The 16053-nt window shown below is 36.0% G+C and overlaps 1 protein-coding gene across 1 annotated transcript; it reads left to right on the top strand.

Moving 5' to 3' along the window:
* The first annotated feature begins 3579 nt into the window (after window positions 1-3579).
* Window positions 3580-6919, top strand: LOC108579780. The gene is made up of 2 exons (XM_017943387.1): window positions 3580-5089; window positions 6546-6919. The coding sequence occupies exons 1-2, from the start codon at window positions 3645-3647 to the stop codon at window positions 6877-6879; spliced, it is 1779 nt and encodes a 592-aa protein (XP_017798876.1). The 5' UTR covers window positions 3580-3644; the 3' UTR covers window positions 6880-6919.
* The last annotated feature ends 9134 nt before the right edge of the window (window positions 6920-16053 follow it).

Raw genomic sequence — 16053 nt, 5'->3', positions numbered from 1 at the left:
TAGACGAAAGAGCATCGGCTGTGAGTATTCGCGAATGGAGGGGCGATGTCCAGGTAGGGGGAGGTGCAAAAGGTGAAAAACAGTTTGCCATCAGCATAACCGGTTCCATGTATCCTGAGTCTGCGCGTCTCACTGTTTCTCCATGGCTGGATCGTGGCGATTTGGCCAACAGAACAGGCACTCTCGATCATAATCGATCTATGACTGCTACCAGTGCCACTATCGCTGTACAGTTAAGCGTATCCGACACGGTTATCCCTTCTCCTTTACTCCTTCATTTAGTTTCTATTGGGTATCGAAGTTTGTTCGAGTTAACTTTTAGGATGATTTAAGTGGCTTCTGGTGGAGTGGATGATTCGATGATTAGGTTGCTGGATTCAATATGGTGGAGTGGATGTGTGTTTATATGTTGGACGGAGTGTAGGTTTAAGGAACTTTTTGATGTTTCGTAGGGAATCGAGTAGATTGATGGTTATGGAATTTGGAAACTTGACAGCTAGAGAGTAGGGGAATTGAAGGAATCGAAAATTTGGAAATTCGAAGCATTGAAAATTTTTTAATTCACACAGTTGAAAGCTGAAAAATTGGAAAATTTGAATATGTGGAAGCTTAAAAATGAAAAAATTTGGAAATGAGGAAATTCGAAAATTGGAATATTTGAAATTTGGAAAATTCGAAAATTGGAATATTTAAAAACAGGAAAATTCGAAAATTGGAATATCTAAACATTTGAAAACTCGAAAGTTTCAATAATTGAATCTTTGAAAATTCGACAGTTTGAATATTTGAAAATTTGAACATCTGAGATATTAAGACTTCCAAATTTTGTACTGCATACATGCCAATCGCCAGCGGCACATTTTCATTTAAGAGGAATATCCCCATCCTTTTGCTCCTGTACGATGAGCAGCCTCGTTAAGCAATGTGATGTGCGACTTATAATCTGTTTAAGGTACTCTTCCGTTTCCGTCACGGACCATTGGCCATTAGTCACGGGTTTTTCCTCGTCCAGATAATTGGTTAAGGAAGTAAGAGAGGGATGTGGACCAAACGGGTTTGATGTTTTCAGTTTCATAAAGTTTCACGATTTTTTCTCAGAATCTTAATGAACTTCTTGTAGCTACAATTATGTTAATCAAGTAGAATTTACCTTGGCTTTAATCTGTCGAACTTCAGACTTTTGTCTTTCTATGGGAAAGAAATAAGAATTGACAATAGTCATAAACAGAGTTCATGGTAACGTAATTGTACAATAAAATCGAATGGTATTCCAAGAATACAATACTACAATAGTAGACAAATAGAGTAAGATTGTAGATAATAAGAGAAAATATACATAAATCTGTAGATAAGAATATAGACACAAATCTAGATAAAAATGCAGATATAAATTTTAAATAAAATGAAAGCTAAAATAAAATAAAAATCCTTTTTATGTCAAATAACGATATAAGAGGGTTAACATCCTCCACCCACATTTCTCCCCCACTCTTCAACCGATTTTCGTAATTCCAATCACACCTCAGCCATTTGTAGCCAGTTTATAAATAAACAGACGAATAAAGGAACTTCGCCAGGCGTGAAAGCTACCGTAACGAGTCCGGTATCGTTTCTGATACCTTGACACGGTCGACTCGTTCCAGATAAGCTTTCCACCGTCTCGTTCTGCTCCCCTTATCGGCCAACCAGTCATTTTTCACTTTCCACACACATACACACTCATGCACACGTCTGCAAAAATGAAAAACGAAAAAGAGAAAACTATTAACATTCCTAATCCACGAAAGGTCAAGGATAATCCGAACTAGAATCGTAATTACATTGAATTGTATAGCCAGTGGAAGCGATACGCCGAGATTGTAAAATCTGTCAGGCGTCAAAGTACACGTAGTAGTTTCGAGGAAGATAAGGAACTCGATGTTAGCTCAGAATTGGATCTTTCAGTGCAGTATTATTTAAAAAATATATATACCTTAATCCTGAACAGCTGTTAACTGTAAGAAAAAATCAATCAAATAAATAATTAAGAAAAAATGTATTCCATGAAAAGGTTTTTATTACTTATTAGTAAAATATTCAAATTAGTGAATCCTCAAATTTTCTATTACTTCAAAGAAGTGGTACTTTTGCGAGCAGGCCAAGATAACCTACTATTTTAATGCTTTAATTCACCACCTCACTACATATATCGCTTCCACCGACTATACACGGAATTCGACGAAGACCTCGATACAAAGTAACCTCTAACTCATTATTCAGTTCATGGTAATATCGTTCTGGATGAGCAATCAGTTGTTTCACAAGTAATAATCTCAGCCTAATGGCACACGCTAGAAAATTTGCGCTTTGAAGGATAATTAAAGGATAATTTCTCTTCGAAGGGTATACAATTAGTCGAAGAATCACAGCTCCTACAGGTTGAATCGTTGAATAAAAAACATCTTCGAAATAGTAGGTACGTTCTTCGTTTATGTTCTTGGACAAGTAAGAAGGAAGCGTTCGATTACGATCCTCTCGTTTCGCCGGTTGCGTCAACCGTCGAGAAAACGCTTCCGGTTATTATCGTCTTCCTCCTGAGTGGACTACAGTGACCGGTCAGAAGATAGCACTCTCCGTGTGCTCTTAATCTCAGATGGCGTACCCTTAGGGACATTTGATGTTTAGGTGATTAATGATTGTGACGAGGAAATTCTGTTACTCAGGGTTTTCTTTTTCAATTTTTTTTTTTTAACAATGGAAGTTAGATTGGTACTTTTCAAAGGAAGATCGTCGATAAATAATAGGATTTCATAAAATTCCGGCTGGAGGAAGTTTCACTTGCGAAGCTTGGAATTTTTATTGAATAATGGAGAGGCTATAGGCAGTTTCGATGTAATTGAACAATCAAGGTCATCGACGAGCGTGACCCCCATTATACCACGCTGTCTACTTTCGCTTGCTTCCTTACAAATTATCTAACGCGTATATAAATTTTTCATCAGTATTCCAATATAATAATTTTTTTCGTATCAATATTTTAACATTAGTATTAGTATTCCATTACTAATATTATAATTTTAATATACGATAATTAATATTCTTAATTTCAATATTCCAATATTTTTAAAGATTTTCAAATTTAGTAAAATTATTTTACTAAAATTACAAATAAAATTTAATTTACTAAAATTATTCACAGTAGGTATATATACTCCATTAACCCTTTGACTGTGTCACGCTTCCAGAGAAAACTATCCATTGTGATTTCTGAAAATCAGAAGTGGAGGGAAAAGTTATTATTTACAATAATCGAAACAATTCGCGATATTCAGTTGCTATGCACAATGTAACAGTACGTCCAATTGCACAAAGTATAGGTATATGTATGTACAATATATACTTCTGGTGCACATTAATGTACGTCTATATACGCCTTTCACAGTCAAAGAGTAAATACACTACAATCCGCTCTGCTATATCAACCGTATTCACTCTAGAGGTTTCTCCTCGAAACAATTCACCGTCAAGATTAAACCAATTAAACTAACTTCCCAGCAATGACCATTAATAATCAAATTCCAGACGCAGCTCCTTCGCACGTCCGCGTGAGCGGATCCGGCGTGGCCAGCGAGCCTGCGTGTCCCGATCGATACGCAGCTAGCAAGATGTTGCAGAGCTGCAGCGGCGGCGGGTCCAGATGCGCGAGACGCGCTCTGGTCTTCGTGTTCGCCTGGGGCCTCGTGATGATCGCTGCTGTACAATTCCGTCACGTGGAGAACAGCTTCAGAGAGACTCCGACCGCCGAGGATTCCACCAGCGAGCTTCTTATCGACGATGTTTATCATCGTCGTGAAATGATGAACAATCGTGGCTCTTCCAGCCTTGGTCTATCCAGATACCTGCTTCAAAGATCCTCAGCCGACTCGAGTTTCTCGAATTCAGGAAGTTCAGGCCTGCTGACCACCTTAACCATTCTATCCAACAATCCAACGCGAAATCCTCTGGAATTGGAGCCGTTGTTGGACAAAAGACCAGCCAAAACTGAGGAAGAATTAATCCAAGAGATAGAACAAAGGTTACCAAGCCTACCGCTAGCTTACTGGAGCAAGAACAACAAGTACTCCGGCAGTCAGAGTAAAGTGAAGAAGAACGATAGCTGTTCCAACTTGAAATATCCTTCTATATACGACATAGAGTTTAATAATGTTTATTGGCAGACGATGAGGACCAGTAATGGAACGTTCCAGTTATTCGGTGCTTTCTACGATCGTAGAAAGTTGTCCAGAATTGGCCCAGCCATCAGAATCGTCGGGATGATTGATAGAATCGAGCCAACAGTGAAGACTCATTGTCAACTGTGGTACGATGGTGAGAGAGAGCCGAAAGTTGTTGAAACTTTGGAGTACAAGTACATCTGGTACCCTAAATGGGGTAATTACAAACAGGGAATTTACCAGCCATACGTGATAGCCTGCAAGATTCCACAGTCTCATTGGCTCAAGGGATCGCCTGCATCTGTGTCTATGGTGGAGAAACCATGTGACACTCCAACGAATAATCTCAGAGTCATCTATAATAAACCTGATAAAAAGAAAGACTTTGCTGTCTGTGTGAAGGGTTTGGACTTTCTTCACGAGGATCTGTCTGTCAGACTGGTCGAATGGATTGAACTGATCACTCTGTTAGGAGCTGACAAGATATTCTTCTATCAGCTTCAGGTGCATCCTAACGTGACTAAAATTTTGGATCATTATCAGGGATTAGGCAAGGTACACGTGACACCGTTGACACTGCCTGGTGGACAGCCTAATGTTCCTGCTTTTCAACACATGTATCTAACTAAAAAGACTAATCATAAGAGACAGAACGAATTGATCCCCTATAATGATTGTTTGTACAAGCACATGTACGAATACGAGTACATAGCTCTATTGGACGTGGACGAGGTGATTATGCCAGTACAGGACGCCACATGGCAGGATCTGATGAAGAGGGTGCTGACCAAGGCGTTCAAGATTCGAAATGAAACCAGAGCTTCGTATAATGTGAGGAACGTCTACTTTTTGGACGATCTGCTGCATAGTCACGGATACTTCAAGGATATACCTAAGTAGGTGCATATTGTTATATAGTTACATACATAGTTGGGGGAATATGCTGATATGTCTTGTTCTTTAGTATTGGTATTTTGAGTAAGAAAAAATGACTAAGGGGAGTTTATACTGTGTAGAGCTCAGGAGTTTGACCCTGGAAGGAATGCGAGTCTAGTTGGAGCCCACCTTCTCCAATACAATCGTAAAAATAGGGCACATGTACTGTCATTATTGGTCGACGACGAATCGGATCATTTAAAATTGTGGGAGTAAAGTGCCCCCCTTGCCCCTGTGTCGCCCTGGGAGCAAACTCTTGAGCTCTGCACAGTACATAATTTCAGAATGTACATATTTTTTTAACACAATTTTTTTTTACTGTTTAAGATCACTTTAACGTTGACTATAACCTTCCATTACTTACAAAAATATGTTAAGACGCAAAAAAATATCTATGATTTTGGAATCACCTTCAAAATGACCCTGGGACGTCGTTGCTTTTTTATAATCACCACATGCACATCTTGAAAGCATATAAAATCTAGTTAATCACTCTTTCTTACTTTTAGTACCAGTGGAAATAACTTAGGCATTCGTTATAAGCGAGACACCCTGTAGTGTAGTGTTTGGATTGTGTAACCTGTTGGGATAGTTGGGGAGATTGATTGGGTCGTTTCAGAAGTGGGATGAATAGGGTTAGGTTCGAGGGTTTCATTGTTGATGTTTGTCAGAATTGTAATTGTGTTTGTGAATTGTTTTATTGGGTCAATATTTGTAGGAATGATAATTGTTTGAATTAATTCAGTGTGAATAATAAATTTTGAGGTTATGAATCGTGCAATTTAGATTGTGTGGAATAGTAATATTGGCAGGTAACGTGTTGGGTAAATAAACGTTTAGTTTCGAAATCTGCGTAAATTGCTACTGAACTACCCCATCCCACGGTCTCTTCTGTGTCATTAAAGGTATTGGCAAATTTTAACGTAACTGAGAGGCGGGTCTCCTCTCTAATAAAGTAACAAGTAAGAACTGCGATTTAGCAATCTCTCGAACGCTGCCAGTTAACGCTGAAATAAATGGAAGCAAAATGAAATGGAACCTTCAATCGTTTAATTGCCCCCTAATCTGACTATAAACTCTTAAATATGATAATTTTGGAAGATTGAAATATAAACGTGAAAACTCTGTGGGGATTGTCCTTTGGAATGGGGAGTTTTGGGAATATTGCAGAATTTGGGAACTTGAATGTTTTCAAATATTCAAACTTTCAAATATCTAGAATCTCAAATTTGTTAGTTTTTAAAATTTCATGTTTTCACAATTTCCCAACTTCACCCTTCAAACAATTCAAAATTGAACACGCGTTAAATTCCGAAGATCAAACTTCCCCCGCAGAGAAATCCAAGGAAAAATTCGATAACCAAAACTCCAAACCACCCACTTAAATCCACTTACATGTTCACGATCTGTTCACAGGTACATGCATATGCTACAGCACGTCTATCGTTCCAAAAACTTCACCAAGCCGAATCAATACATCAAGTGCTTCCACAATCCAGAGAGGGTTGTAACCTTACACAATCACTTTCCCTTAGCCTGCTTGGGCGCTGGATGCACTAGTTACCCTATTGAAACAGAGGATGCACAGCTACAACATTATCGTGCGGATTGCGTGAAATCGTTGAAGAAAACTTGCGTGGAATATCGAGAGAATAGTGTGTTGGATAAGACCATATGGCGATACAAGGATCAATTGATCGAGAGGGTGACCAGGACGTTGGAAACTTTAGGCTTCTTTGGACCAAGCTAGCGCGAGCCAGACTTCTTGACTTTCTATTTCGTGTGCTATCGACGACAAAGCCTAAGATCGTTTCCTTCGTTCCTCTCGTTCCACTTTTCATCGATTTCCTTGGAAATGGTCCAACGTGCGAGAGGTTTGCTACTCGAATGGTCGTTGGATAAACGTTTGCTTCGATCAACGAAGAATGTTCTACAACTTGAAACGTTGAATTATATTTTTGCGCTGTCAAATGAAAAAAATTTCTTTCTCTTTTGAAACGAAAATGGAATTTCTACGATGGATAAGTCAGTGAATGAATATTTGCCATTTGGCAGGTATTGTGAAATTTATTATATCGAATCAGTATATTCTGAGAGTAGAGATTTGTGAATGGAGATTTGAATGTTGAAATTTCAATTATTCGTCTTCCATATTACAGCAGAAAATTATTTTTTTCCTTGAAATATCGTCAAAATTTTTTTATACAATCTTCCGTATCCATCCATGTTCCACTGCAAAAAATTAATTCCTAAAAATCTCTTTAAAACTGAACCCTTCTTACACTGAGCAAAAAACTGAAACTCCTTGAATGATATCATCGTTCCACCGATTAGCGTAAAAAAACCTGCAAAAACTGGATTTTTCACGAGATAAAAAACCACTTCCTCAATTAACGTAACATCACTTTTGCGCTAATTTTATTCATCAACTATACCGTTTATATTTATTCTTTCTAATTGCTGGATAAGATCAGTGCAATGTTTATTTCATGTTAATTGAGGAATTAGTTTTTCTTCTATACATGAAGAAAATTCAATTTTTCGCGGTTTCGTAAATTTTTTTAACAAACGAAGCATTCGTTGATTCTCCGACACGTTCGAGGACAAAAAGGCTGTGTAATTTGGACGGAGCGTATGACAACGATTAGTGTAAATCCGTAGACTAAGGAATAGCGTTAACGAATTTTCCAATTTGTGCCACTCGACGGAGAGAAAACTAGAGCAATCGCGATTCATGGGATAAAAAACCAAACGTCCTTCATGAGAGAGTCCCGGTATCAATTAATTCTCGAGTGAACTACATACTTTTACAAGACGTTCGATACGATTAATTTTTCTCTTTTCTTTTTTTTTCTTAACGAGATCGAATGACATCGAACGCCATTGGAAAACCAGGCAATTAGAAATTCGAAACGAGGCGAACTCGTGTACAACGAAATTTGGAACGAGTTTAACCGAACGAGTGCTATTCAGATAATTCGATTAAACGAAGAATTTCAATTTTCAATTTCCAATATATTTTAAAATTCGTACACTCTGATTGGTACTCGCAGAAATCGTACATTTTACTAAGATTTCTTTACTTTTCTTTTATTCTATTCGAGCAGTGAAATTAACTTTGGTTATTACTATTTCAATTCGAGTTTCAATTAATAAAATTTAATACTCAGATTTAATGTTTACGCTCCTGGATTTAAAAGAAATTTTTGCTGTTGTCATTCGAATAGTGACATTGTTTTCCTTCTTTTTAAATATTACTTCAACTCTCCAAATGTGCGAGACTTGAATTTCAACGAGTAAAATGGATATTAGAAAATACTTCAATTAATTGCACGAAGTATTTGAACATTTTAAAGTTCGATCATTTTAACCGATAACTCACCGAAATAAATTTCGAAAAATTCGAGCAACGCCTACTCGAAATCGAGCTAATGGACACGAAAAGAAATTTCGAAACGCGTTAATCTTAGCTTCAGAGCGAATAATGGGCCACATTGAATTACATGTGTGTCTTGAATTCAACGAAAATACGAAGGAACGAACGTTCGAGAGTCTCCGCCGTTCGTCAATTGCACAACGCTATACTCGATTTATCGATCTGACAAGAAAATCGGCAGGGACTCGCGAAGATCGTCATTTTCACGAAGCTTCGTTGTATTATCTTAATCTAGCCATTCTTTTGTCCTGTATCGAACAATTTAGAAACACAGTTTGCGTCGATCTATCGAAAACAAGTTTCATTTACGAGTATACTAATACAGGGTGCTCAAAAAGAAGTCGACATTTATTGCTACTTGGCGTAACTCAGAGAAATGTAAACTTTACTGGAAAAGCATTTGAAAATTTGCATTTGATTAATAGTTGCGTGGGTCCTATATGACCCACGTTATTGCATTCATTATATACAGATTATTTTTCAATAGCAGTACGTTATTTATAAAATGTTATATACACGATAATTATTGTACCATTTAAATGATACTATGAAACATTTCGTGGTAATGTTTCAAAGAAATGAGTGAAATAAAAAAAGAGAAAATATACCTAACCTACAAATTCTCGATGGATAAGTGTTAACATGTTTTTGAAGCACCCTGTAGATCAAGAAGGACGTTGATCTATGTTTCTTGTATGAAAAGGAAAGAAAATGATAAAAGATCGATGTAGGAAGTTGTTTCGTATAATTTTTTTTTTTTTTTCATTTTTCGTTTGATCGATCACGTGACAGGATGATGCATTTATTAATAGTCGTCGGTGAGGTTGTTTAAAACCGAGTTCCACGACCTTACGTTTAGTATTAATTAGCGTTATTATCCTCTTTTTTTGAAGACTAGGACTCGCAGTATCCGTAGTTCTCGTAAATTTTTTTCCTATTTCCTACTTTTTTCCCTCTCCTCATCGTTTCCGTGTGTATCGGGCGGAAGTGAGAAAAGGGATTTATCAAGAGTGATCACGGGAAGAAAGTTGATTGTGAATGTAGATGATGAAGAATAGTATCGATCGTAAATTGAAAACTAATTTCTTCTTCTTTCTTTCCTTTTGTAATTTATTACTTTAAAAAAATTCTGGTGCAATTTGACGAAATATTTTTTAAACACTCTATATATGTGGACTATCGAGTTGCGTAAAAAAAAAAAAGAAGCTCCATTTTCAACATGCTGCACGAAGAGAGAATGGTTTCGAGTTCACGATCGATGCTGTAATACGAGTTTACTGTAAACTAACGATCGTAATTCCGGTTGAATAGCGTTCCTTGCGCGTTTCAGTGGAACGTAACGAAAGGCCTCTTGTTCCAAGGATGTACGAGCATAGTAAATCGAGAAACAGCGTGGTCGATGATGTTAAGTTTGGTCACGTAAACGGAGGACGACACGAAATAAATTGTCTCTGGATGCAGACGCTGACTTTTTTGGAAAAATTGCGTGGCGCTCTGTTTATTTTTTACGTCACGATCGAGCGTCCTGTATATTACGCAATACGATGGCATTCGATGCTAATAAGATGTTCGGGATTGCAATAATTTCTTGAGCATCCGAGAATTTGAAAATTGGAGAGAATTCAGGAGATACGAAATTCTAGATTGTGAGAATTCGGGAATTCTGAAATTTGAGAACTTGGAAGTTTCTAAATTCAAAGCTTTGAGAATTCGAAAATTTTGAAATTCGATAATTTGAGAATTCGGGATTTTGGGAATTCGATAATTTGAGAATTCGGGATTTTGGAAATTCCAAACTTCGAAAATTCGAAAGCTTTCAAATTCAAAACTTCGAGAATTCAGAATTTCTAGATTTCAAAAAATTTGGAATTCGAGAGTTTTGAAATTTGAAAATTTGTTTCACACCACGAGTTTCACAGTAGAACGAAAGTACATCCGTGGAACGATCGAATGCTTTCTTCCCGCGTGTGTTTCCTTCGTAACTAGAGGCGGGCTTCATACGCTCGCGCTCTCCTCTCCTTTTTACATGGTGAACCTCGATCGCTTTCTACGCGACACGATCGTTTCCTTTCCTTTTTCTTTTCCTCTGTGTGCTGTCAGGTGAGAGCGCGATTGACGTTGCACCATGAACTAATTCATAGACTACATTATTATTATTATTATTATTACGATAATTAATATCCTTATTATATATTAACGTGTAACAGATTTGTCCATTGAATGTTTCAACAAGGGATATTTATACTCTTACATATTTACACATGCATACACATACACGTTTATACACATACAGAAACGCAATGGTCTAAATCAGCGTTTTAATCCATCGAAATTTAGACTTTAATCGTGTAATGTGATTGCAATGATCAGACTGATGATGATATTCCTGCTAAAAAGTATATTTGCGCTCGGTTTCGTGGAGTTTCTCAACGTCCACGTGGTACTTCCGGTTGCTTGGAGATTTTGATTCGTGGTTTTTTCCTTCTTTTTCTCTCTCTTTTCTTTTTTGGTGGTATTTTTTTCTGCTTTTAAGAAAAAAGGCGAAATCGAGCGTCGAAGTGCCTGAAAATCGTCGGACGCGAGAGAATAGCGTTCCTCAAACTCAGTCTCTCAACGATCGACCTCCAGTTTTTATGTAAATACACAGAAGAGTCGGTTGGGGTATTAATAAACCATTACGAGATGTACACGTGTCTTTCGCTTTTTTCTCCTTTTTCCAGGGAATTTTCTACCAACGAAACGAGAACGAGAAAATATTTTGACAAGTTCAACGAACATTTTTAATAAAAATTTGTCTACTGCAACAATTATTGTGTAACTTGTATGTCAACTCTAAACTCACGTATATTTCTTTGCGCTTATTAGAAAAGAATATTTGAGAAGTTTTAAGTTTGCGTTTCTCTGCGAATTGTATATGTGAGTGTCCCTTATCCTCAGAGGGTTAAAAAATAAGTGGATTCTATTTTACTAAGAGAGACATGGTTGACATTGTCGACAGATAGTAACAAAATCACTGTCTCAGATGGTAAGTAACTGGTGTTGGTAAATTAGGTATTAGCAGGTAAACGTGAACCATTTCAAAATTGTACCACAACCCTTATCCTCAGAGGGTTAAAAAATAAGTGGATTCTATTTTACTAAGAGAGACATGGTTGACATTGTCGACAGATAGTAACAAAATCACTGTCTCAGATGATAAGTAACTGGTGTTGGTAAATTAGGTATTAGCAGGTAAACGTGAACCATTTCAAAATTGTACCACAAACACGAGGCATTGGCATACATACCCATGCATATAGAGTAAGAACCACTCAACCGATATATTTTTTGGCACACGACCATTCTACTGTATCGATTGGGGCTGGTAATATATCACAGCGCTATTGCTGGCAGGAATTGAAATCAAAAACACTTGACATTTGTTATTTTAAATAACTAAGGAGACAAAATTTCGAATTTTACAATGAATAAGAATGGATTCAGTCACGCACATTAAGTCTTGGGATCCAAGGGTTTATTCACAATACAGTAACAGTGCATACACAACCAATATCGATCGTTTTGTGCGATGCAGTTCTTAAAACGACCGTTCTTAAGCGTAGAGTGCGCTTCAAAACCAATAGTTTTGGACGACGTCGGTATCTTAGATTGCGTGACAAAAATTCCCATAAGATGATTAGTCTATCCTATACATATTTCGTCTATGGTAAAAGATCTTCTTTTGGATATTCACAAAGATTTTGTAGATGTAGAGAAAGGTCTGAAAATTACATATTCTTCTGCCGAATTTTACTTACAATACATATTCAAATTTACAGCGGACTAATAAGGCATAAAAAACCATTAAATTATTATTATAAACATTTTTTCACATCTACTATAGTTTTAAAGATATACAAGGAAATAAGGTAACACTTATCTATAGTCAAGGACTGTTTTCACTCCGAAGAATCGAAAAAGGGCCAAAAAAAATTGCCCGATACTTTTCTCGTGGTCCCTTATAAACCTGCTAAGTTTCAAAGAAATTCGAATTATCCTGTTACCGAAGAAAATATTTAGCAAGCTTAAACGTTATTCAATTAGTTGTCATAAAAAGTGTTATTGTTTGGAAAGTACTGCTACTACTACATTTAATCCAATGATGGTGGTTTAGTACTTAAACATGAATTATAATAAACTATCATCATTTACTATGGCAGCTGATTTGCTCGTATTATTTGCTATAAAATTGCAATTCTATATCAAATAATATCGATTGCCCAGGCCTCACCACGTGGAGGTTGCTGCGAATGGAGGCCCGCCCTATCCGCACGTCCCATCCACCCTCCTTTTACACGCCTACTGTGTATTCTATTCCTTAATGCAACGTAACACCTCCTACTGATTGTATATCTGCAATACGTTCGAATTTTCGAGCGCTATGCAGACGGACAATAGCAGGAGACTTTGAAAGAATTTTAACTAAAAAAAAAAAAAGTCGACGAGAGAAAAAAGAAAAAAATTAAAAAAAAAACGTTAAAAGTATCTTATTAATTTAAACTTAAAGTACTTTAAGTTTAGCTTAAACTTATCTTACGCCTAGCTTACAGTATAACTTCACTAACACTACACATACTTAAACTAGGAGTTAACTTAAACCTGACTTAATCTACAACTAACGAAACCCTTAATTCTATTTAAACGAAATATTAATTTACTCTGTACTGTTATCACTACACAAGAATATGTGATTCTGACTCGTGTAATATTTGAAACACAAAAGAAGAAAGTATAAAGAAATACGTCTCACAGAAAAACACAACTGAAGAGACTATCTCCGAAAAGACATCAGGCGTTTCTGTTCGAAATTGTTTACAAATAACTAACGAAAGGAAAAAAAATTACAATGTTTACAAACTGAGAGCTGCCGTCTTAAACAACATGTAACTCGAGCACTGAATTTTCATTAAAAACTTGCCTACTTAAATGTTACCATCTTAAATATTATCCTACTTAAGTAGAATTCTTACTTAACTTAAAAGTCGCCTACCTGACTAAGAATCTAACTTAATGTAGAAAAACGCCTACCTGTCTAAAGACTTAACTTAAATTAAGAGTCGCCTACCTGTCTAATAATTTAACTTAAATTAAGAATCGCCTACCTGTCTAAAGATTTAATTTAAATTAAGAGTCGCCTACCTGTCTAAAGATTTAACTTAAATTAAGAGTCGCCTACCTGTCTAAAGATTTAACTTAAAGTAAGCGTCGCCTACCTGTCTAAAGATTTAACTTAAATTAAGGATCACCTACCTATATAAGTAGGAATTTAATTGAATGTTGAAAATACCCTACCTCACTAAAGATTGAACTTAATTTAAAAATCACCTATTTAATTAGGAATTTAACTTAATGTGGAGAATGACCTGCCTCACTAAAGATTGAACTTAATTTAAAAATTGCCTATTTAATTGGGAATTTAACTTAATGTGGAGAATGACCTGCCTTACTAAAGATTGAACTTAATTTAAAAATCGCCTATTTAATTGAGAATTTAACTTAATGTGGAGAATGACCTACCTCACTAAAGATTTAACTTAACTTAAAAACTGCCTACTTAATCAACAATTTAACTTAATGTAGAAAATAACGAGGCTAATTAAAATTCCACGTTCGTTTGGAAAACAACCTCCCTAATTAGAAATCTATATTGCACCCTGCCTATCCTAAAAATCTAAAGGGATATAAAGCAGAGAGAAGAGAAATATCAGTACGGTGAGATGAAATGCTCGTGTGCTCCTCTGTCACCTGCAACAAACTCAAATTCAGACGAATTTAGTAGTTACATTTTACAAGTCACAATATGGGCACCATTTACTTATTTTCTTCCAATAATTTCCTCAGTTTTTGGTAAAGCGAATCTGTAACAAACTCGTTTTTTCTTGGATTAATAAAAGCAAAAATGAAAGTTTAACAGCTGAAAGAAAAGACCTTATGCACATACACGTATAAAATATTAATAATTATTATTACTGGGGAATGGAGTACTGTTTCCATAAGGACACAGTTTACATCCGAAAGCCTCAGTAATAATAATTAAAAATGAAAGTTTAACAGCTGAAAAAAAAAAGATATTGTGCACGCATCGTACATATATTTCTAGGTATTCATTGAAATAAAAGTGATATTGAAAAAGGTACTTTTCATTGTTAGCAATTACTTGGTACACATTAATAACAAATTATTTCGAAAGTTACTAGAATTTCACAAAGGAAGAATCTTTGTTAATTGAATTGAAAATTTCTATACCGAATACCAAGATGAAAGAAAAAGAGACTAAAATTATTCACAATTAGTTTAAAAGTTATTATTTTCACCGAAGAAAACGTGGAGAGATGTTCCAACTTGGAAGGTTAGCGATCATTGCGATCATACGAGAGAAAAATTGACACGCGATGATTTTAAATGTATCCCCTTTTCCCGTTTCGTTTATTTCTCTTTTGTAACTTTCACATGCTCATTAGGAATTTAAAACCGAAATAATCGCACAATTTACCGCAATTTTATCTATATTATCATCATTTTTTAAATTAGCAACGAGTATGCGACGTCGTACCGGCGATTCAAACATTTTACTATGAATATTACGAGCCAACTACTTTCCACGTAACAATGTTTCTTGTGAAAAACATAATCGCGGGTGTACTTTAATTCGTGCAAAGCTATTTCGAAAATTTATAAAAATTCACTACACTCTACTGTTGCATCAGTCGGTATGGAAATTTGCAAATATTACCGACAGATGAATCTTACGTAGCGAGAAAAGTAAATTAACTCTAATAACAATTAATTCTTATTTTTCTTTTCTTTTTAAGAATTCACCGAGCTTCTACTTGTACTTTCGTTCATTATTAATTCTTCCTCTGATATATTCCGATTCAATTCGAAATTCTCAACATCTCAAAGTCATTATTACGTCTTTAAAAGTACATCACCATCGATATTACTTAATATCGTAAACATTAATAAATATCTGTTAGAGCAATTCAACGAATACAATTCAACAGTATTTTATGACAAACACTCGGTATATTTCATAATCCACTCGTTCTAAACCCGAGCAAAAACCGTGAGTGGATCAATTCATTCTCATACGCAACACTAATTTATTAAATGTACGAAATAAGAAGAGTCTCAGAATCAATCGCGGTGAGTGCTTCATTCTACTTGCAATCTGAATTTACGAAAAAAAAAAGATAAAAAAAGTTACCGTTAAACGCGAGAGCAGCCACGTTAGGGCGCTTTAGGGGATACGCAACACTAATCATCTATGCACTCTGTAATTTATAATACGCAACGCTAATAACGGGGGAATCCATGACAGTTGTAATCAGGGCGGCTGCCCTGATCACCTTTGGTCCAGCTCTTTCAGTGGGTCCTGAAAAATTTGGGCATTTCGACGCAACACTATTTAAAGACAAAACGCGTTTATTCGTTTACGCAACGCTATCG

The sequence above is a fragment of the Habropoda laboriosa genome, unplaced genomic scaffold (assembly GCF_001263275.1).
Source record: "Habropoda laboriosa isolate 0110345459 unplaced genomic scaffold, ASM126327v1 scaffold72, whole genome shotgun sequence".
Taxonomy (NCBI): Eukaryota; Metazoa; Arthropoda; class Insecta; order Hymenoptera; family Apidae; genus Habropoda; species Habropoda laboriosa.
The sequence above is the reverse complement of the archived record's forward strand: the minus strand, read 5'-3'. Positions and strand labels throughout refer to the sequence as shown.

Coding starts and splice junctions, on each gene's coding strand:
- LOC108579780 (XM_017943387.1), top strand. CDS start 3,645: ATGTTGCAGAGCTGCAGCGGCGGCGGGTCCAGATGCGCGAGACGCGCT. Junction 5,090..6,545: donor TACTTCAAGGATATACCTAA/GTAGGTGCATAT, acceptor ATCTGTTCACAG/GTACATGCATATGCTACAGC.